The sequence below is a fragment of the Notolepis coatsorum genome, assembly GCF_963971535.1.
Source record: "Notolepis coatsorum genome assembly, chromosome: 1".
Taxonomy (NCBI): Eukaryota; Metazoa; Chordata; class Actinopteri; order Aulopiformes; family Paralepididae; genus Notolepis; species Notolepis coatsorum.
The window spans coordinates 68,423,158-68,446,758 of NC_140165.1; the positions used below are offsets into that span (position 1 = coordinate 68,423,158).

General features: G+C 43.0%; 1 protein-coding gene across 1 annotated transcript in view; it reads left to right on the plus strand.

The window, feature by feature from the left end:
* The window catches only part of dhx57 (DEAH (Asp-Glu-Ala-Asp/His) box polypeptide 57), a 110,525-nt gene that overhangs the window by 21,856 nt on the left and 65,068 nt on the right, over window positions 1-23,601 (plus strand). Inside the window, exons 3-5 of the mRNA XM_084324430.1 lie at window positions 9,016-10,025; window positions 18,097-18,290; window positions 21,145-21,266. Coding sequence (XP_084180556.1) covers window positions 9,016-10,025; window positions 18,097-18,290; window positions 21,145-21,266 — 1,326 coding nt within the window. The remainder of the gene's footprint in view (window positions 1-9,015; window positions 10,026-18,096; window positions 18,291-21,144; window positions 21,267-23,601) is intronic.

The window sequence follows — 23,601 nt, forward strand, 5'->3', positions numbered from 1 at the left end:
AAAACTGTAAAAAATAAAACATTAACTATAGCCTACACTTAAATAAAATAATGTATTTGAGATTCTCTTAAAATGTATTTATTTTTTTATTCTTAAACTAATTTAATCTATTGAATAACAGGTCGTTATTCCTCCGACTTCTGTCTCACACACACACACACACACACACACACACACACACACACACACACACCTACACACCTACACACCTACACACCTACACACCTACACACCTACACACCTACACACCTACACACCTACACACCTACACACCTACACACCTACACACCTACACAGACACACAGACAGACAGAGCTCCCTCCCCGGGCCCCTGTCCTATAAGGTATTGGCTTGTGTTGCTACACGGACACATTTGTATGTTGCACCACCATGGTACTTCCTGGCTTACAGTGTAGACTTGTAAACAAACACTGCGGCTCTTATTATATGTGAACTAAAGAGTACAAGGTTTACACAACAGCCCCCACCTGCTGTTTTATTGTATTTGTACCTGTACTATCCGCTGTCAGCTGTTTATCTCTCTTTGTGAGCTTGATTAAATAGCGTTAGCTCACGTTATATAGCGTTAGCTCCGCGGCTAATTTTAGCTCACCCTGACCTAAATCAATGACTAGGTTCTAAAGCATTCAAGTAGTTTTCACTGCACATAGAAGTAGCCAAACAGTGGGAGCATATTACCAAAATCCAGGCAATTTCGAGCCCTTAAGGAATCAAATAAGTCTGCCATGGCTACATGCTAACGCTAACGTTGTTTTGAAAACCTGGCAGCGATAAGGGAATCGAAAGTCACGGGAGGCACACGGTTCCAGGCATCGGCCAATTAGGAACCGGTTCCCAATGGGAACCGGTTTTCGATTCCCATCCCTAGTTGCGGAGCAGGTGTTGAGACCGAGAGCGAGCGGGTACACTGCCGCCCCGTATCGGGCGCAACGGCAGCTCCCTGAGCACTATGTCTGGGACTCTCCAGACTAGAAGACCTCGCTTGAGGCTCCTTAGAAAAGCCTGAAATGTCTGACTTCTAAAGCTGGCTGTTTTCCTGACTCAAGTTCACGGACACGACTCTCTAACAGAGTTAACCTAACTAGCAGAGAGGCACAGAGAGAATGGGAAGACATGCCTACCCAGGTGGAGGTGGTAGACAGTAGGGCTGTCCCCGACTAAGGATTTGGATGGTCGACTAGGATTGGCCAAAATCTGCCGGTAGTCGACTATTGGTCGACTTAAAAAAAATATATATATATAATTTTTTTTTTTTTTTCATTTGGGCTGTGGGGGGTGCTTAATGTCTGAAGGAGTCGACTGAAGGCTTCTTGTCCTCTGCAAAAGCATGCAATTGGTCCACTGATGGATACATCTTGATATTTGTCTAGTCTAGTGTGTTCATTAGATGGGTGAAATCCTCTTTCAGTGCCTCTGTGCCTGTTTTCATAGGCAGTTAGCCTCTGGTATGCGTGCCATTAGCGTTAGCCACGCTTCTAGGCCTATTTTCTTTTGGAAAGAATGATACAAAAATTAAAATAAAATAAAAAATATTAATTTTAATTTTTAATTTTTTTTTATATTATATTCGACTAAGAGGTTGGCCAGTCGACTACGGCCCCTTTCGACCGATTAGTTGACTAATCGATTAATAGGGGTCAGCCCTAGTAGACAGAAAAGAAAAACATTTTGGCTAAGGACCAAGCTATACTAATAGCCTAGTGACAATGCCCCCAAAATGTTGAGATACCCCTACCGGAGGTAGAACAAAACACAACATTGTTTTTCCTCATCTCTAAGGTCTCCCATATATGAAATGGATTCTTGTATACAAATATTTTACTGCAAAAATAGGTAAATTGATAGATATTGTTATACACCCCCAAAGGAAAAAATAACCAAAATATAGCCTGGCCGTATGGGAGTTGAGACATATAAACTCATGTAGATTAATAATACAAGCTCCAAGAGCTTTCAAAATTGGCATGCTAGCAGTCAGACAGTTGCTTAACATAATAGAAAAACCTGGATGTGAATATCTTTATGCATGTAGGAAATATATACCATGTACACATACTTAAAATAAGCGGAAATGTAAAAAATAAATATCTCTGCAGAATGTTCTCATTTACTTTGTAGTACCTCTGCCATGGATTGTCATAGAAACACAGATGAGGGCTTTTCGGAAAGGTGTGGTTGTGCTGAATCCAGCAATACCACCTGTGTAAATATAGCATGCATGGTCAGGGACTTACATCAGTAAATGTATGAGGTGTCCTAAATGAAAGAAAATGAAACATTTACATAATGAAGTCTTCAGTCCAAAGCCCATTATCAGTGTTGAGAAGCATGTTGACAAATTCAATGTTACTGCTATGTCCACACCAGCAGAGGGCAGTATAGCCTGCACTGCTTACAGTTTATTACAGTTGTGGTGTGGTCAACAATTGTATAAAATGATTTATTTAGCAATAGTATTAGTAATATAATGTTAATGCAACAAAACGAATGCCTTGCTTTGTTAATCATAACGTTGATGCAGTAGCGTATGTCGGTGTGTTGGCTGTAACGGACATGACAATAACAACTAGGGATGGGTACCTTTCACATTTGAACCGATACCGGTACCGGTACCTGTGAATCGATACCGGTACCCAACGGTACCTTTTTTCGGTACTTTAGTCTCAAGAAATTTTATTTACCTAAATCAGTCGTATAAAAAAATAATCCAAACTTCAAATAACTACAATTTCGACAGTTTTCGGCTTGTCATTGCTCCGACTGCTTTGTTGTTGAATCAAGTCAAATCCTAGGTAAGCATATATTGTGCGTGTGAACGTTGACATGAAAAGAAAAAAGTTAAAAAAAAAAAAAAAAAAGTAAAAGACAAAATTAATAAAAAATATTTGTTTTAATTTTTTTTTTTAATTTTTTTTCGGTTTCTCACTTGATTCGATACTCGGTAGTACCGACGTGTTTCGGTTCGGTACCTCAAAAGTACCGAATTCGGTACCCATCCCTAATAACAACGTTGGGATATGTTCCAAGGAAGCGCCAGTGACGTCAGCGAGCTCGCAGACACAGTGGTGAGCTACATAACAACAATAGCTGATGGTATTGTCCTCACGGAAATGGTGCGGGTTTTCCCAAACCAGAAACCGTGTGTGGACAGTACTATTAGAGCAGCTCTGAACTCTCGCACCACCGCCTACAACCTGGGTAGAGAGTCAGGAAACATGGAGGAGTATAAGGCTTCAGTCTATACTCTACGCAAGGCTGTTAAACTTGCTAAGAGGACATATGCTGACAAACTGGAGACACAAATGGCACAAAATGACAAGAGGATTATGGCAGGGACTGAAGACAATAACTGACTATAAAGTCAGCGCCCCCTCAATGGGGAGCGACGACGCCTCCCTCGCGGACAAGCTCAACACCTTCTACGCTCGGTTTGGTGTAGACAGTGGCGCTGCTGGCTCTCCGGCTAGTGACGTCACTGGCGCGCCGGCTGTTGTGGAGGGGGGGGGGGGGCAACCGCGGGGGGGCGGGGACGCTCTCTCGTTGTCGGAACACAGTGTGAGAAGAGCATTTATGCAGGTGAACACCAGGAAGGCTGCTGGCCCAGATGGTATAACAGGACGCATACTCAAGTCCTGTTCAACCAGCTGGCCCCGGTGTTCACCGCCATATTTAATCAATCCCTGGCGGAGTCAGTGGTCCCTGCCTGCTTCAAGATGTCTACCATCATCCCTGTACCGAAGAAACCCTCCCCAACATGTCAAAATGACTACAGACCGGTGGCACTCACCTCTGTGGTCATGAAATGTTTCGAGAGGCTGGTCAAGGACCACATTTGTGCCTCCCTCCCCAGTGATATGGACCCTATGCAATTTGCATACAGGACAAACCGGTCCACCGACGACGCGGTCTCCCAGGTACTGCACAGCACCCTCTCTCACCTTGACCGTCAGAAGGGGGGCTATGTGAGACTGTTGTTCATTGACTACACGTTCAACACCATAGTCCCCACCAGACTGGTGGACAAGCTGATCGAGCTAGGTCTGAGCTCCGCCCTGAGCGCCTGGGTACTGGACTTTCTGAGCGAAAGACCCCAGGCGGTCAGGGTGGGGGGTCAGACCTCCAACACCATCACCCTGAGCATCGGGTCCCCCCAGGGCTGTGTTCTGAGCCCCCTGCTGTACTCACTCTACACACACGATTGTGTGGCCAAGTTCAGCTCCAACTCCATAGTGAAGTTCGCAGACGACACGGTGGTGGTGCGGCTGATCTCGGACAACGACGAGAAGGCCTACCGGGAGGAGGTTGAGGTACTGGAACGCTGGTGCCAGGACAACAGCCTGCTCCTGAACATTGGTAAAACCAAGGAGCTGATCGTGGATTATAGGAGAGGACAGCAGGAGACGCACACACCACTGATGATTAACGGGGCTACCGTGGACAGGGTGAGCAGCTTTAAGTACCTGGGGGTCCACATCTCAGAGGATCTGACATGGTCAACACACATAGACACAGTAGTAAAGAAGGCGAAACAGCGCCTCTACCACCTGAGACAGTTAAGGAAGTTCAGAGTATCGGGGAAGATACTCCAGTCCTTCTACTCAGGAGCGGTAGAGAGCATCCTGACCGGAAACATCACTGCCTGGTATGGAAACAGCACGGCACAGGACAAGAAGGCCCTACAGAGAGTGGTGCGCTCAGCCGAGCGTACCACGGGTATTGCACTACCTCCCCTGCAGGTTCTATACAACAAGAGGTGCAAATCCAGAGCCTGCAGAATAATGAAAGACCCCCACCACCCCAATAACAGCCTGTTTCAGCTGCTGAGGTCAGGCAGACGCCTGCGAACCCCAGCTACTAGGACAGAGAGGCTTAGGCTTAGCTTCTTCCCCCAGGCCATCAGAGTCCTGAACAATGAACATTGAGTACCACAGAACACTGAAGTATCCACACATAAGCACACACACGACACGCACGCTGTGCACGCTCACACACTAGCAGCCACTTAACACTTTAACGTGAGCGGGCACACACTCACACTTATTGCCAAAAGGAAAGGCCACTTTAAATCAGTAGTAGCAACAGTAACAGTGTATTGCACTACCAAAGCTACCTAGCATGTCCTATATGCTCTGTAAATAACTATGTACAGATACCGATTTTGATGTCACACCATGTTACCTGTTACCTGTTATTGCACAATGTTTTTGTATTGGATTCTATTATGTTGTACCCACTGTATTGCACATCGTTGCGGGCAAGACCACCCGCATTTCATTGTATACTCGTATGCCGTGACAAATAAAACTCTTGACTTGACTGACTTGACTTGTGTACACATTAAAATTGCGATAATCTATTCTAACATTTTCAAATCGATGCAGTTGAATTTCCCCCTTAGGATCGATGCATTGTTACACCCCTACACCAAAGTCACTGGCCCACTGTGTATCTGTGTGTATAATAACGTGGCTAGCGTTATCAACAGCAGAGATGAGCAATAGGGTCCAGCTGCAGCGCCGGACGGCTGGAGTGCAAGTGACTGTCAATCAATGGTCTACCTGACACGCAAACTCATAAACAATGTTTCTGTACTGGAGGTGTACAGTATTTCAATAGGCAACCCTGAAAGGATTATTTTTCTAGAAGAGCAACACAGCCAAAACATGCATTGTATGCATAAAAGGGGCTACAGTTAAGTGACTGAACCTTTTGTAGCAGTAGTTTGATTTGATAGTTTATTTGATAGGGACAGCACATGTTAATGAACATCAAGTACAAAATACAAAATGTAAACATGCAGGGTTGTAGCAAGAGCTAATTTACACACATGCATGCACAGTACAAATATACATTTATAAAAAAAAAAAAAAAAAAAAAAAATCTGTTACTTGAAATATTTTCACTGTGCTCCTAAATATTTGTGGGTGCTCCTAAATTTCTTTGTGTGCTCCTAAATTTTTTCATTTAGGAGCATATGTGCTCCTTGGGAAAAAGGTTAGCGTAGAGCCCTGGGTTGTTTTCTTGTTCGCTCAATAACGTTAACCAAATGAAACCAATGGAAAGAAACACACGCATCGCCAACAAACACATCAACATTCTTCCCCACCGGACTCACAGCAGGCACAATCAAATAAAAAGAAGAAACATACTTTTCCGGACAGATCATCTGAGCTCCACTGTGTTTAAATCCAAATAATCCTCTGCCATTGTTGTAAGCAACATGTCATCTGTTCTCTAGTCTTCAGTCTCGTCGTGAAGTTAATTCTCTCTGGAATCGAAACTGAAACTTAAGGATGCGCAAGGACAGAATGACACCAGTATCACTGACTACCATGGCAAGCCTATAGAAAATTCTATTCTATTTAATAATAATAATTATTATTATCATAAATATAATATATAAAAAAATAAATATATATATAATTATTATAAATATTTTTTTTCTGTTGTACCGAACCGTGACCCCAATACCGAGGTACGTACCGAACCGTGGCTTCTGTGTACCGTTACACCCCTAGCTAATACCGTTCTCATTATTTATCAATGACCTACCTGATGCATGCCAAAACACCAATGTCCAAATGTATGCTGATGACTGTGTAATCTTTACATCTGCAAAATCAATACAAGATGCCTCTGCAACTCTGACATCTGCAATGACTGGCTAACAAAACCATGTCTTTCACTTAACACCAAGAAAACGGTGTGTATGATGTTCACAAAGTCACCAGTAGAAGTCACTCACTAATCTGTTTCTGGGAGAGGCGGAGCTGGACATTGTAAATGAGTTCAAGTATCTTGGTCACATTGGACTCTACATTGACCTTAAAAAGTCATGTGAAGAAAGTGACAAACACAGTCAAGTTTAACATCGAAAACTTTCATATGTCACTACTCTTACACCAATAGAATTACTCTACAAAAAAGCCATACAAGTATTTGATAGGAAACCAAATTAATTTCATCACTGTAATGTTTTAGAAAAACATTTGAGAATTTCCAAGTTTTCAAATATACTTGCTTCATGTATAAGGTTCTGCATGGACTTGCCCCTCCCCCATTGGATGAGTTCATCCAACAGAAAGCAGACACTGGCATTACCACCAGGGTCATCAGTAGAGGGGACTGTGAGGTGCCTTCTCGATATACTACCTTCGCAAAAACTGTGTTCTCTGTTAAAGGTGGTAACTACTGGAATAGCCTACCAGTTGTGATTAGAGAGTGCCCCACATACTCCATGTTCAAGATCTTAAACTGCATCTTAAGGCAAACCAGAACTGTGATAATTTTTTATCTGATTTAGTTTATGTAACTTGTTTCTTGTTTTTATTGTTGTTTTTATTGATTGCCACAATGCTTTACCTTAACACTTTCAGTGCCGGGCCGTGTTTTCCTTTTTTCCCCCGTTGATGCCACGGTCCACGGCCCATGTTAACGTTAATATCGCCTAATCTATGTTTTAAATTATGCTGTGTCTAATCTGCCCATCGCTTATCAAAGAATCATTTTCTATCAAAGAATCATTTTCCAGTCAACATTGGCAAAGCAGATTGTGTTTTTATCGCTTCATTTCCTTTTTATAGCATTTTGAAAACCACTCGGTTTCGAAGAAAAAACAACACATTCCATGATAATCGCCTTTTACTGGAATATTCCAGAACGTTATCATTTGTCGGTCTAGGGGCGGCTACGTGGCGTAGTGGGCAAGGCGCTCGCCACGAATGCGGAGACGCTGGGCTCGCCTGTTCGAGCCCAGCGCTCCACATTGCTTTCAGTTTAGCTGGTCGTTCATACTAATACACATTGGCCGTATTAGGGGGTGGGAAACTGATGGGTGGGGATCGGGCGTTGTGGACAACGACTCCTACAGGTCGGTTGGTGCGCCTGCGCAGTAGAATCAGGAAGTGTCGGGGGCAGCGTGAGCCTCCCATGCGTTACTCCTCGCCATTGAGAGATTGAGCTGCGCAGGTGAAAAGATGCGACTGCCGTTACCTCAAGTACCGGAGGGGACTTGTGCTATGTATGACTTAGTCCACATTGCAGCCGGCTTGTGGGAGGCAAGAAACAGCGTTCGTGACAGGGGAGGGTTGAATTGGATGATACGAAATTGGGATGGGAGAAAATATAGAAAAAATGGGAGAAAAAGTGGATACAAAAAAATTTATTTGTCGGTCTATTTATGAATCGTTTTCAAATAAACGCTAGATGGTCGATAGTATATGTGTGCGCACCCACGCTCGTGCCGTGCGCTGATAATCGCTGCTATTATTTCCTCATGGCTTTTACAGTGAAACAGCCATATCACATATAGTAGAAACGCTTATATCTCCATGAAAACGAGTCTGATTATCCTAACACTGATAACATAGATTCCTTACCTGACATCAGATGGTATCCAAATGGTATATTCCAATTCCTGATCACCATTTGAAAAAAATCGATAAGTATATTGATCCAACGTGTGTACAGTATAACCCATGATCGCCGCGGCTCAGAGGCTCCAGAATGAACTCTGGTAACTCCGGCTGCATGGGTGAGAAGTAAAATGTGGACTGGAATATTTTTTTCCCCCATCCATTTTCATTGAGTCCATTCCAAAAGGGTGATTTACCATCTGGGAGACGATAGGGGGTGCTTTTTTCACATCTGATCGCCGGCGGCCCCTGGATCTCCAAAGGTAGGCTCGCGTGATGCAATATGATTTCAGATCGCTAAAATTAAAAAAATCCAGAGAATAGCCGTGACGTGGCTTTCAACGTCACGATCGTAAACCCGAGATTAGCCGTGAGTGGCGCTCAAAGTGTTAAGCAGGCTATTTATTTATTTGAAAGAGTTTAGCTGTCTCCTGGTGTAAATTAGCTCTTGCTACAACCCTGCATGTTTACATTTTGTATTTTGCACTTGATGTTCATTAACATGTGCTGTCCCTATCAAACTCACTCACTCACTCACTCACTCACTCGCTCACCTCTAACCATCACTTCCTCTCTCCAGGTATGGTTTTGACCGGGAACGCGGCCGGCGGGCGCTGGAGTCCGGCGGACGGGACGTCGGCGCAACGCTCGAACAGCTCCTCCACCAAGTCTTCTCTGAGCGCTATGGCCACAAAGCCCTTTGCCCCGACAGCCTCCAGGGGGCGCCAATGGACGAGTGCCTCAGCCAGAGAGAGGAGGAGGCCCTGGCCCTCACGGCCATATACGGCGAGCGCTTCACCGAGCGCATCGCCAACTCGGTGTGGACGATAACGCTGGACCTCTCGTTCCTGTCGGCTAAGAGCGGCAGGGCTGCCGGGGGTCAGAACCAGGCCGGCACCAGCACCGGTGACATGTCCAAAGTGTGCCAGTTCTACTTGAAGGGACAAGGCTGCAGGTTCGGGGACAAGTGCAAGTACAGCCACCATCTCCCCAAAAAAGGGAGGTCTGGGGCCGGCTCCCCAGTGGACCCGTACGGCCCCAGCCAACCGCGCTTCAGCAGCGATTCCCCTCCGGAGTACCAACTCGAGGTCCGTTTCCCCAAGGAGAACCGCTACCCGTTCCAGGCCCCGGTCGTGGCCTTCAGCACCAACGACGAGAGCGTGGGAGCGCCGGGCCGCCTGAGTGTCACCGAGAGGCTGTTCGGGGAGGCCTTGGCGGCGGCAGAGAGCAGAGAGCCTGTCGTCTACACCCTCATCACCTGCTGCGAGGACGAGGACACCATGAGGGAGCTGTTGGCCGTCGGCCATCATAAGTACAGCAGCCCCCCCCCTGTGGTGTCACTTCCACCACCCCCCCCTCCTCCTCCTCTCACCACAGGGAGGAGGGGGAGGGGCGGCGTGTCCAACTGTGTTCAACAGGAGAGCGGTCGCACCGGCAGCAGCGGTCATAACAGCAGTGTGAGCGACCATCGCACCAACAGCAGCGCAAGCGACCATCGCACCGGCAGTGCTCATAACAGCAGCGCGAGTGACCATCGCACCAGCAGCGGTCATAACAGCAGCGTGAGCAGCAACCACAGGTCCACGGATGGTGAGGAAGAAGTCGCTTGTTTGCTATTGATTGATTGATTGATTGATTGATTGCTTTTTATTGTGGAGTAAAAGACAGCATCCAAGGGATAAAAACATGAGAAAGTGCAAGCACTTATTTCCATCATGGTCCCTGATTTTGGACATGGACAGACATCATAAAACATAGAGCATCATAATAAAACAGCGCATCATAATAAAACATAGATCATCATAATAAAAACATAGAGCATCATAATAAAACATCCAGTCTGTCTGTCCTGCAGTCTGTCTGTGAGGTAGTCTGTGATCCAGTCTATCTGTCCTGCAGTCTGTCTGTGAGGTAGCGCTGGGCGATTAATCGATATGATCGATTAATTCGAATGAATGATTTAGGACGATAATTTTTTTTTTAAATCGATTAAAAAAAATAAAATTAAAAAAATGATTTTTTTTAGTCTCCTTTTATTTTACAAAAAGTGATGTTTGGTGAAAGTTTGCACTTTATTAATCCCAATAGGGAAATTCATTCTTGTTTGATGATCAACCTTTTATTTTTTTTAAAGGAAAACTCCAACATTTTGGGAAATTAGCTTATTTAACATCTTCCCTGGAGTTAGACAAGAAGATACATACCTTTTTTGTCTCTGTGCGTGCATTTAGCTTTGGGAACAGTCGCTCCGTTAGCGTAGCTTAGCTTCATCACTGGAAGTGGGGGAGGACAGGAGCCAGACGTTCCATTACAGTGTATACAGTCACCAAATACACTCCAAATACAACTCCAAAACGTTCATGTAAACATGTTGTGACCTGTGTATTTACCACGTGGAGAAATAAAAAATAATTGAATTAGACAATTAGGTTTTCTAAGCAAATATACTCTGAACTATTTTTTGCCTAAGCACTCGTCTCTGCGCGCAGCCAGTTATTTCTACGTGAAGCATTATCTAACGTTAACACGAACCTAAACTAACGTTACAACTAGGGCTGGGCGATATGGCCTAAATATGATATCACGATATTTTCTGACCTTTCGGCGATACACGATACGCATCACGATGTTTTTCTTTTTTTCCCCAAACAATTCATTATGAGGCTTACCAAGACAGTATTTGAGTTTGCAAGCTAACATTAAAGACTAAATAAAATACCCATGCATTTAGCATTTTTATATTATATATTAGATTTAGATTATTGGATTATTAGATTATATATTGCATATATTTAGCAATGAGATATTATATGATTTAGATATGAAATATGATGAATTGAAAATGGGGGACCCTGATGTAAACAAGACGAAAGTCTTTCTCTGGTCTGCATCCTCCAGTCCACTGTTGACTGTTGTTGTATTGAGCTGTACTGTATTGTACCCATGCTGCAATCTGTTAATAACGTTCTCATTCATTCAGTCGGCAAACAGAATCATTTTGATTGACAGTCGCGTCTGCCAATTACGTCACATCGCTTGCACCCGCCCTGCTGTTCTTAGCACCAATCGGCAAGCGCGTATTCATTTTTTACTTCCGCCATTGGAGAGCTCAATGACAATAACAATGGCAGCTCGCCGCGGCCGACGTTTAGCTTTTAGCTCCGCAGAAGGACTAAACGACTGGAGGCATAATGATTTTACTGCAACGGATGTTATAATAAAAGCCTTTCCATACATCTGTCTGATTGAAAACTTTATTAACAGACCGCAGAATGGGCACAACTGAGTCAGCACGGGCTGAGATATGAACGACTAACGCTTGCTATATCTAGGTCGACCTCGGTCGTTGCTATGTAAATACGCTGATGTTATTGAAAGTGTAACTATATAACGTTAATGCCACAAAACGAATGCCTTTGTTATCATAAGTAGTAACTTTTGATGCAGTAGTGTGTGTGGGGCGGCGCTGTTCAAAAGTGTCAACGTGTGGACCAGATTGACGCGACACAAGCCTCTTGGTCAAAACATCACGATATCCACGATACGTTTAAAAAGTGTATCGTTAATGAACTGTACCCGATATTTATATAATATCATCATATCGCCCAGCCCTAGTTACAACTAACCTAAAGTTAGTTTAGGTTCGTGTTAACGTTAGATAATGTACAAAATAAACGCTTTCCGCTGCTATAAACGTCGCACTTTTATTTTGAAAACCCCAGAAAGGAAGTCATTATATTTGCTTTACCATCCTGTTCTGTGTTAGCTCCGGTTAGCTCCGAGCGTCCAGTAGTTAGTATTATATTATCAATACCAGCCATTGGATTACTGTTTTCTAAATTGGGGAGGCTTTTAATCGTCAAGGTAAGAGGATTTTAAGTCATGGTATCCGTAAACTTCAATCGGTTCGGATCCTTTGAATTAATGAGTGTCCACAAACACTGCTTCACGTAGAAATAACTGGCTGCGCGCAGAGACGAGTGCTTAGGCAAAAAAAAAATCAGAGTATATTTGCTTATAAAACGTAATTGTCTAATTCAATTTTTTTTTTTCTCCACGTGGTGAATACACAGGTCACAACATGTTTACATGAACGTTTTGGAGTTGTATTTGGATTGTATTTGGTGACTGTATACACTGTAAGGGAACGTCAGGCTCCTGTCCTCCCCCACTTCCAGTGATTAAGCTAAGCTATGCTAATGGAGCGACTGTTCCCAAAGCTAAATGCACGCACAGAGACAAAAAAGGTATGTATCTTCTTGTCTAACTCCAGGGAAGATGTTAAATAAGCTAATTTCCCAAAATGTTAGTTTTCCTTTAAGTGAAGTTTGGTGAAAAAGCTAGTTATTGCACTATTAATCCCAATAGGGACATTCATCTTTGTTTGATCAAGAGTAACCTTTTATATATATATATATATATTAGTGCTGTCAAACGATTAAAATATTTAACTCGATTAATCGCATGATTGTCCATAGTTAACTCGCGATTAATCGCAAATTAATCTAATTTTAATTTTTTGATTTTTTTTTACCTTAAACAGATCTTTTTCAAGTTCCAAGTTTTAATACTCTTATCAACATGCGAGTCAACAAATGCTTGCTTTATGCAGCCATTTAACACAAAAGGATGACCCTCATGCATTGCAAATTTGCATCAAATTCAAAACGGTGATGCACAAAATAACTTAAAAGAAAATAATAATTTAAAACAATGAATAAAGTGTGCATGAAATAATAGGGGAAAGAAAACGTTAGGAACTTGTTACATTCACACACACAAGGGCTGATTAATCACACACCCCCCTCTCTCCCTCACACACACACTCTCCCAGCTCTCTTTCTTTCTTGCCCCTTCCTCATCTCTCTCACCCCCCTCTCTCTCTATATCTCACACACACACACACACACACACACACACACACACACACACACACACACACACACACACACACACACACACACACACAAAAATGTAAAAGTAAAATTTAGTTAATCTTGAGTTAAAGAAAATAGTGGCATTAATAGAATCGGGAGTTAGCGCGTTAATATCGCGTTAACTTTGACAGCCTTAATATATATATATATATATATATATATATATATATATATATATATATATATATATATATATATATATATATATATATATATATATATATATATATATTTTGTTGGAGATTGGTGAAAGTTAGGTTTGCACTTCAATCCCAATAGGGACATTCATCTGGGTTTGATACTTTTTTGTGTCAAATAAAAACAAAGGTTATTTCCTTGGCGTTTCTAGTTTTCAAGAGAAAAAAATCGTAAATCAGATATTTTTTTAAAAAATAATCAGGGATTTTATTTTTAGGCCATATCGCCTAGCCCTACTGTGAGGTAGTCTGTGATCCAGTCTGTCTGTCCTGCAAGTCTGTCTGTGAGGTAGTCTGTGATCCAGTCTGTCTGTGAGGTAGTCTGTGATCCAGTCTGTCTGTGAGGTAGTCTGTGATCCAGTCTGTCTGTGAGGTAGTCTGTGATCCAGTCTGTCTGTGAGGTAGTCTGTGATCCAGTCTGTCTGTCCTGCAGTCCGTCTGTGAGGTAGTCTGTGATCCAGTCTGTCTGTGAGGTAGTCTGTGATCCAGTCTGTCTGTGAGGTAGTCTGTGATCCAGTCTGTCTGTGAGGTAGTCAGTGATCCAGTCTGTCTGTGATCCAGTCTGTCTGTGAGGTAGTCTGTGATCCAGTCTGTCTGTCCTGCAGTCCGTCTGTGAGGTAGTCTGTGATCCAGTCTGTCTGTGAGGTAGTCTGTGATCCAGTCTGTCTGTGAGGTAGTCTGTGATCCAGTCTGTCTGTGAGGTAGTCTGTGATCCAGTCTGTCTGTGATCCAGTCTGTCTGTGAGGTAGTCTGTGATCCAGTCTGTCTGTCCTGCAGTCTGTCTGTGAGGTAGTCTGGGATCCAGTCTGTCTGTGAGGTAGTCAGTGATCCAGTCTGTCTGTGATCCAGTCTGTCTGTGAGGTAGTCTGTGATCCAGTCTGTCTGTCCTGCAGTCCGTCTGTGAGGTAGTCTGTGATCCAGTCTGTCTGTGAGGTAGTCTGTGATCCAGTCTGTCTGTGAGGTAGTCTGTGATCCAGTCTGTCTGTGAGGTAGTCAGTGATCCAGTCTGTCTGTGATCCAGTCTGTCTGTGAGGTAGTCTGTGATCCAGTCTGTCTGTCCTGCAGTCTGTGAGGTAGTCTGGGATCCAGTCTGTCTGTGAGGTAGTCAGTGATCCAGTCTGTCTGTGATCCAGTCTGTCTGTCTGTCAGGTAGTCTGTGATCCAGGCTGTCTGTCCTGCAGTCTGTCTGTGAGGTAGTCTGTGATCCAGTCTGTCTGTGATCCAGTCTGTCTGTGAGGTAGTCAGTGATCCAGTCTGTCTGTGATCCAGTCTGTCTGTGAGGTAGTCAGTGATCCAGTCTGTCTGTGATCCAGTCTGTCTGTGAGGTAGTCTGTGATCCAGTCTGTCTGTGAGGTAGTCTGTGATCCAGTCTGTCTGTGAGGTAGTCTGTCTGTGAGGTAGTCTGTGATCCAGTCTGTCTGTGATCCAGGCTGTCTGTGATCCAGTCTGTCTGTGAGGTAGTCTGTGATCCAGTCTGTCTGTGAGGTAGTCTGTGATCCAGTCTGTCTGTGAGGTAGTCTGTGATCCAGGCTGTCTGTCCTGTAGTCTTTCTGTGATCCAGTCTGGCTGTGAGGTAGTCTGTGATCCAGGCTGTCTGTCCTGCAGTCTGTCTGTAAGGTAGTCTGTGATCCAGGCTGTCTGTCCTGCAGTCTGTCGCTGAGGTAGTCTGTGATCCAGGCTGTCTGTCCTGCAGTCTGTCGGTGAGGTAGTCTGTGATCCAGTCTGTCGGTGAGGTAGTCTGTGATCCAGGCTGTCTGTCCTGCAGTCTGTCGGTGAGGTAGTCTGTGATCCAGTCTGTCGGTGAGGTAGTCTGTGATCCAGGCTGTCTGTCCTGCAGTCTGTCTGTGAGGTAGTCTGTGATCCAGTCTGTCGGTGAGGTAGTCCGTGCTCCAGGCCACCAGGCCGAGCTCCAGCTGCATCACCGTGAGCTTCTCCACCAGCCGCGAAGGCTGAATGGTGTTGAAGGCGCTGGAGAAATCTAATGACATGATTCTCACTGAGCTGTGCGTAGGGATGGGTACCGAATCCGGTACTGTGTGTGTGCGTGCACATCCAAATTGTTCTAAATAAATAATAATGATAAGAAATATTTTTACAACTGAGGTAGGTAGATAAAAAATGTAGACTAAACTAAGTACAGAAAAAACGTACCGTTGGCGTTGGGTACCGGTATCGATTCAAATGTGAACGGTACCCAACACTAGCTGTGCGGCTTCTCCAGGTGCGTGTAGACTCTGTGGAGCGTAGATGATGGCCTCTCCAGGTGTGTGTATGTGATGGCTTCTCCAGGTGCGTGTAGACTCTGTGGAGCATGTAGACGATGGCCTCCAGGTGCGTGTAGACGATGGCGTCCTCCACCCCGATGTTTGCCTGGTATGCAAACAAGGAAAACAACTTGAAGAATAAACAGGGATTAGGTGGTGTAACTACAACTTTAAGACAAAACACATAAATCACGCCAAAGACTATCGAGGCCCAGAAATAGCCATTACCTCTTAGTTTTCATCTCGAGTCACTTGGAGATTCATGAGCATGATATTAAATGTCCAGGTAGGGAAATTAGGAAATATCCTTCAGCTGAATGGAGAAATACCATAGAGGAAGACTGAAGGAGCCTGAAAACAGATCAAACCTAACTTTTCACAATGGCACGAATGCTCATATATATATATATTAGGGCTGTCCCCGACTAAGGATTTGTATAGTCTACTTGTAGTCGCCAGAATTTGCAGATAGTAGACTATTAGTCGACTATGAAAAAAAGAAAAAGTAGGAAAACATTTTTAAATATATATTTTTTATCGTTCCATTTGTGCTGTGGGGGTGCTTAACACATTCTGCGCCACGCAGTATGCCCATCTTATACCACTCTCTGCCAGTGCTGTAACCCTATGGAGTGGCTCACCTTCTTTGCAGGGCTATAACTTTTTTAATATTATAGCTATATCGACATTACTATGGCCCATTCAACATCGGGTATCTATCGTTCCGGATGTGGGAACGTTATATTCTTCCATTCATACATTGTCGTGTTAGTACCGTCGTGAATATATGTATGTTTTTGGAGTGTATAGCAGTAATTCCTAGAATGCGTGTTATAGGCCCTGACTCGTATTATACATACCGTAATTTTCGCACTATAAGCCGCACCCGAATATAAGCCGCAGCAGCTAAATTGAATGATGTGTACATATATAAGCCGCACTGGACTATAAGCCGCAGGTGTTTTAATGTTTAATTACCATATGTAATTAGCATTGGGACACAATACTGTCGGACAAATAACAAGAATTAACTCATTTACAAGTTGTATTAAGTTTAGCAAATAAGGGAACAGATAAATAACATTTCAATGCAGTCAAAAAAGCAATATTTCGATTTTTACATTTTCGGGTTTGGTCACGTCGAGTCACATATAAGCCGCACCGTTATATAAGCTGCATGGTCGAAAATGGGGGAAAAAGGCGCGGCTTATAGTCCGAAAATTACGGTAATCGATTGCCGTTTTGTTCCTATACACGCTATATAAAAAAATTCAAATGCATATGATCGCTATACATTATGCTCCATCATGCGTGAAGGAAAGGGGGGGGGGGGTCGTTTATGATTCCTTGATTGTCACTAACGGCTTTCTTTAGTACGACACCATGCGTTGATCGGATAGATTGCAATGAAATAAATGGACAATCAAGCTGGAATTAACGTTAGATTACTCTTACCTGTGGCCGATGCGTCTGGAGAAAAAAATTTCCAATTATTTGATATCGATCTGCTAGATCCATTTTCCGTTTGTATGACGCAATAAACGCCGAAAGCATATTGATTCTTGCTTCTCAAAAGCGATCCCATGCACTCATGTGTGTATCTTGATCCACGTTACAAGATGGCTCTGCCGGAGCTTTTTCCCCAATGCACAGAGCGCCACATCCGGTTTAGAGTGGAGTGCAACTCGCCCGAAATCCACCAGAAGGCGGTATTGAGGCGTTGCAATATCAGACAGGGTCCAGCTGGCTCCCGGAGCCTTCCTGGATGAATTATGAATGCCAATAGCGAATAAAGGAAATAACGATCATAAAAACGAGTTAACTTGAATACGTTTGAAAATAAAAACAATACTTTTGTAGAACAATGTGGAGATATATGATTTATGACATGATGCCATTTCGGGACTGGTACCGGTCCCGTCGGGTGGAAGAGGTTGGAGCAGGCAACACCCTAATCTACTTTTATCACATTTCAGAACGTTGAGGGACAAATGGATAGATTATCAAACATGTTTAAAATTGTTCCGGGACTCCTACGACCTTAGCATTTCTAAACTTGCATGTCTTAATAATAAAAAAAAATATATACAGGTATATAAAAAAAAAAATATATATATAAAAGAAATTTTCTTTACCGCGGTTGATGCGGTTGTCTGTTCTGCATCCGCGGGTGCCTTGACACACTGCAGGATTGTGGTGATGCGGTTACCGCAACAGCCCTACTTTGAACCTGACCTCACTTGTCGGTGCCTCTGCTTACTAGTGAAAGAGACCAGAGAAGCAGAAGAGTTCGATGAGGATGATGATGAGGAGGAGGAGGAGGAGGAGGAGGTGGTGCCAGTGGAGACCGAGAGCTACGTCAACCTGAGGAAGAGGATGGTGAAGAAGCACGAGTACACGATGGGGAACCTGCAGCAGGAGAACAGCAAGCTGTGCCGGGAGTTCAAGAGCAAGCAGGTAGAGAAACACCCACTAACATCTAGGGGTCGGCGTGAGTAATCGATGGATCGATTACTCACGGCTATGAGAAAACTATCTTAAATTATTTAAATTCGATCTTAAATTATTTACTAGGACCAACTTTTTTTTACGATGCCAGCTTGTGAGAATTCGTTGTAGCCAGCTAGCGTTGATGCTATTCAATGTTATCAACATTAGCTAAATAGCTAACCAACTAAATACAATGACAGTACCCAACTAACGTTGATGCCATTCAGAATGTATAACATAGCTACAACACAATACCGTTAATACAATTACATGCATCATTGTTTACAATGAACGGGTGGGGCAGGGTTTCCGTTAGAATTTTTTTTGCAGGTCTGAGTGTCCGGTAGATTTCAATCTACCGGACAAATGGGATAAATTCCGGTCAGAGTTTATTGAGCTTATAAACAATTGATAGGCCTATATAAAGAATGACATCATCAAGGCATTTATAATATTTTAACTTAAAACTAGGCTACTTTTGCGTATACAGTCATTAATATATTCCAAATAAAATAAGTCTCTCGAGACTTCGTGCTGCTGCCGACTTGAGGTGTCGGTGGGCAGTCTGCCCGACATTAAACAGCAGTCTGTTATAATCACATTTTTATGAGCTAACGAATTCCGTTATATTGGACATTTGTATTAATTATATCAAGCGAAGAACTGAGAAATTTGGCAGAGAGAGACGGCAACATTATCGTGGGTTTGCGTGATGACTCCACCTCCCAACGACTTGGTGCTGGTCATAATGTCCTGTGAAAATAATTCCCTCTAAGCACAATTTGATTATTTGAATTGTATTAAAATAGACTAAAATTAAATAGCCTATGCGATGAACGAAACAATCATTACATTTGTTTCATCGTTGCTTCACCAAGCAGCCGGTCTAATAATGACACCGCTGTGTCAGCGCGAGCTGGCTGTTGTTAGATTTACGTGAAGCATGGAGCTGCAGACCGACAGAGCAGCAGTGTTTTTAGGTCCGGTCTGGGCTCAGCAGCGCCGCCCACCCAACAGCTGAATTGCCAATGGCTGGATTGGAGTACTGCATTCTGTGGGGCTGCAGATGGATGCTTCTCACAAATCTAGGAGCAGCAAGCTCGCGCTGACACAGCGGTGTCATTATTAGACCGGCTGCTTGGTGAAGCAACAATGAAACAAATGTAATGATTGTTTCGTTCATCGCATAGGCTATTTAATTTTTGTCTATTTTAATACAATTAAAATAATCTAATTGTGCTTAGAGGGAATTATTTTCACCGGACATTATGACCGGAGAGATTAAATATGTCGGACTTCAACAGATTTTGCCGGTCAAATACCGGTAATTACCGGCTAACGGAAACGCTGGGGTGGGGCTAGTCAAAGGACTGGACACGGGGACAAGTTAAACATCAATTAATTTAATACAACAGGTAGTTTCGAGCTGCGCTGTCGTGCCTACGCACCACAGGGCTATTCTATTATATACGGCTTTGACGTGCTGCTGATTAAAATCAGCAGCTCTAAAATCACCAGCTCTTCCTCCTCATCGTCGATTGCCTGTAGCTGCATCTAACGTTAGCTAATGTTAAAACTAACCTAAAGTTAGTTGTGCACCAACAATCTCAACATTTGTTTTAGCGTTAGCTAAAGTTGTCCGCTCATAGATGGGTTCCGCTAGCGATAACAACAATACTTCCGGTTGGGGGATTTCAAAATAAAAGAGCAAAGTCTAAAACACCGGAAAAGACGTTTATTTTGTACAGCGTTTTTCCTCCATGATTGATATTTAGCTACACATACTGCATCAACAGTATGTTATGTTTGATATTTAGCTACACATACTGCATCAACATTATGTTATGTTTGATATTTAGCTACACATACTGCATCAACAGTATGTTATGATTGATATTTAGTAGGGATGCTCGATATTGCCTTTTTTACCGATACCGATATACCGATATTGTCCAACTCTTCATTTCCGATACCGATATCAACCGATACTGATATTTGCAGGGTCCCCCCCCCCCCCCCAAAACAGAATAATTTCAGGTAATTAACATTACATATCTCTTGTCGTGGAATTAACACAACATTATGCATACTTTTGACAATAAAAAAATCAGAATGTGTTCTTACTTGCTTGCCTGGGTAAATAAAGGTTAAAAAAAATTATTTTTTTGAAAACCGATACCGATAATTTCCGATATCACATTTTAATGCCAATATCGGACGATAATATCGGTAGGCCGATAATATCGGACGTCCTTAATATTTAGGTACACATACTGCATCAACAGTATGTTATGATTGATATTTAGCTACACATACTGCATCAACAGTATGTTATGATTGATATTTAGCTACACATACTGCATCAACAGTATGTTATGATTGATATTTAGCTACACATACTGCATCAACAGTGTTATGATTGATATTTAGCTACACATACTGCATCAACAGTATGTTATGATTGATATTTAGCTACACATACTGCATCAACAGTGTTATGATTGATATTTAGCTACACATACTGCATCAACAGTATGTTATGATTGATATTTAGCTACACATACTGCATCAACAGTATGTTATGATTGATATTTAGCTACACATACTGCATCAACAGTATGTTATGATTGATATTATTTAGCTACACATACTGCATCAACAGTACGTTATGTTTGATATTTAGGTTTTTATAAAAATTGTGAGTGAAAAACAGCTTCGAGAATCATGGAGACATTGAAGCTTGCCTTACTTTGCACCTGCGACAAGTCTTGTCTTTGTTCACCTTGAGAGAAATGTCACCATATGGTCTTCCTCTCCCCAGATGTCCCGGCGCTCCAGCTCCATGTTGCAGCAGAGGAAGAAGCTACCGGCCTGGCAGGAAAGACACAACATCCTGGACCTGCTGGAGCAGTGTCAGGTGTTAGTGGTCAGTGGTATGACTGGGTGAGTTGTTACTGCAGTGTTAGTGGTCAGTGGTCTGACTGGGTGAGTTGTTACTGCAGTGTTATTGGTCAGTGGTCTGACTGGGTGAGTTGTTACAGCAGTGTTAGTGGTCAGTGGTCTGACTGGGTGAGTTGTTTCAGTAGTGTTAGTGGTCAGTGGTCTGACTGGGTGAGTTGTTACAGCAGTGTTAGTGGTCAGTGGTATGACTGGGTGAGTTGTTACTGCAGTGTCAGTGGTCAGTGGTATGACTGGGTGAGTTGTTACAGCAGTGTTAGTGGTCAGTGGTATGATTGGGTGAGTTGTTACTGCAGTGTCAGTGGTCTGACTGGGTGAGTTGTTACTGCAGTGTTAGTGGTCAGTGGTCTGACTGGGTGAGTTGTTACTGCAGTGTTAGAGGTCAGTGGTATGACTGGGTGAGTTGTTACAGCAGTGTTAGTGGTCAGTGGTCTGACTGGGTGAGTTGTTACTGCAGTGTTAGAGGTCAGTGGTCTGACTGGGTGAGTTGTTACAGCAGTGTTAGTGGTCAGTGGTCTGACTGGGTGAGTTGTTACTGCAGTGTTAGTGGTCAGTGGTCTGACTGGGTGAGTTGTTACTGCAGTGTTAGAGGTCAGTGGTCTGACTGGGTGAGTTGTTACAGCAGTGTTAGTGGTCAGTGGTCTGACTGGGTGAGTTGTTACTGCAGTGTCAGTGGTCTGACTGGGTGAGTTGTTACTGCAGTGTTAGTGGTCAGTGGTATGACTGGGTGAGTTGTTACTGCAGTGTCAGTGGTCTGACTGGGTGAGTTGTTACTGCAGTGTTAGTGGTCAGTGGTCTGACTGGGTGAGTTGTTACTGCAGTGTTAGTGGTCAGTGGTATGACTGGGTGAGTTGTTACTGCAATGTTAGTGGTCAGTGGTATGACTGGGTGAGTTGTTTCAGCAGTGTCGGGTCATGTTAGTGGTCAGTGGTATGACTGGGTGAGACATTGAGGACAATACATTGTTGTATAGTAGGGATGTTCGTGTGTGGCTTTTTTTTTTTTTTTTTTTTTTTTTTAACCTATATCCGATATACCGATATTGTCCAACTCTTAATTTCCGATACCGATATCAACCGATACCGATATATGCAGGGTTTCTCCCCCCCCCCCCCCCCCAAAACACAACATCACAACATGCTTACGCATACTTTTCACAATAAATTAAATACGAATTTGTTCTTACTTGCCTGGGTAAATAAAGGTTAAATAAATGTAAAAAATATTATTATAATTTTTTTTTTAACCGATACCGATCATTTCCGATATTACATTTTAATGCCAATATCGGTAGGCCGATAATATCGGACATCCCTATTGTATAGTGAAATAAAAGTGCTTAAAATGCCTTGCATCCTTTTTATGTGTGCAAGTTTGTCCAACATTTGAAAGAATGTGGAGAGATTTTGGAGACACTTAATTGCAGGAGACACCCATCATCGTTCAGTGGCTGTTGCTGTTTTCATGGCCTTTATACATTGTAAAATGTATTAATATACATAGGTCTTAGATGTTTTAGCTGAAAAACTCAGATTATGCATTCTAGCAGCCTCTGTCTCAGTTCTGTTCTCAATGGGCTGTTTCTGTGCCTGTAACAAGTGAACTGATCTTTATAATTAATTCATTAATAAAAGTATCGTACATCTAGCAGTGATGCGTGAGCCTTGCAACTAACATTAAATAAGCTTGCAGCTAACATTAAATAAGCTTGCTAGTTAAGATTAAAGAAGCTTGCAGCTAACATTAAATAAGCTTGCTAGTTAAGATTAAATAAGCTTGCAGCTAACATTAAATAAGCTTGCAGCTAACATTAAATAAGCTTGCAGCTAACATTAACACATTCCCGGCCAACCACGTATATATACATGTTAAGCTTGTTTTAGTTTTTATTCCATTTTTTAATATCCCGGATGTTGTCACGGAGCTGTATTTTGGCTGGAAAAGGCATATTGGGACTCCGAAAGTGCAGTACCGGCCAGATCCTGGTATTGGCGCTGTCTCGAGAATGCAGTTTCCCCTGTTGCAGACCGGGTGTCACTTTTTTTTCGGTCCGGGCATACTATTCTGTTAAGTTCAAGTTCTTTAATAGTTGTCATACAGAAGTACAGAATACTTTCATACAAAATGCTTCTTACTGTTAGCCTGAAGCTATGGCTTCACCAGATCACCTGGAATACTTTTTGCGACGCCGAATTCAGTATGCAGTAAAGGAATATAGCATCAGCCAATGGACATATCGATCTACCAGATGGCGATCAAGTAACTGGGAAATTCTTTTTGGAATCCAACCGGCCACAGGTAAGAGCGATTCGATGTCAAT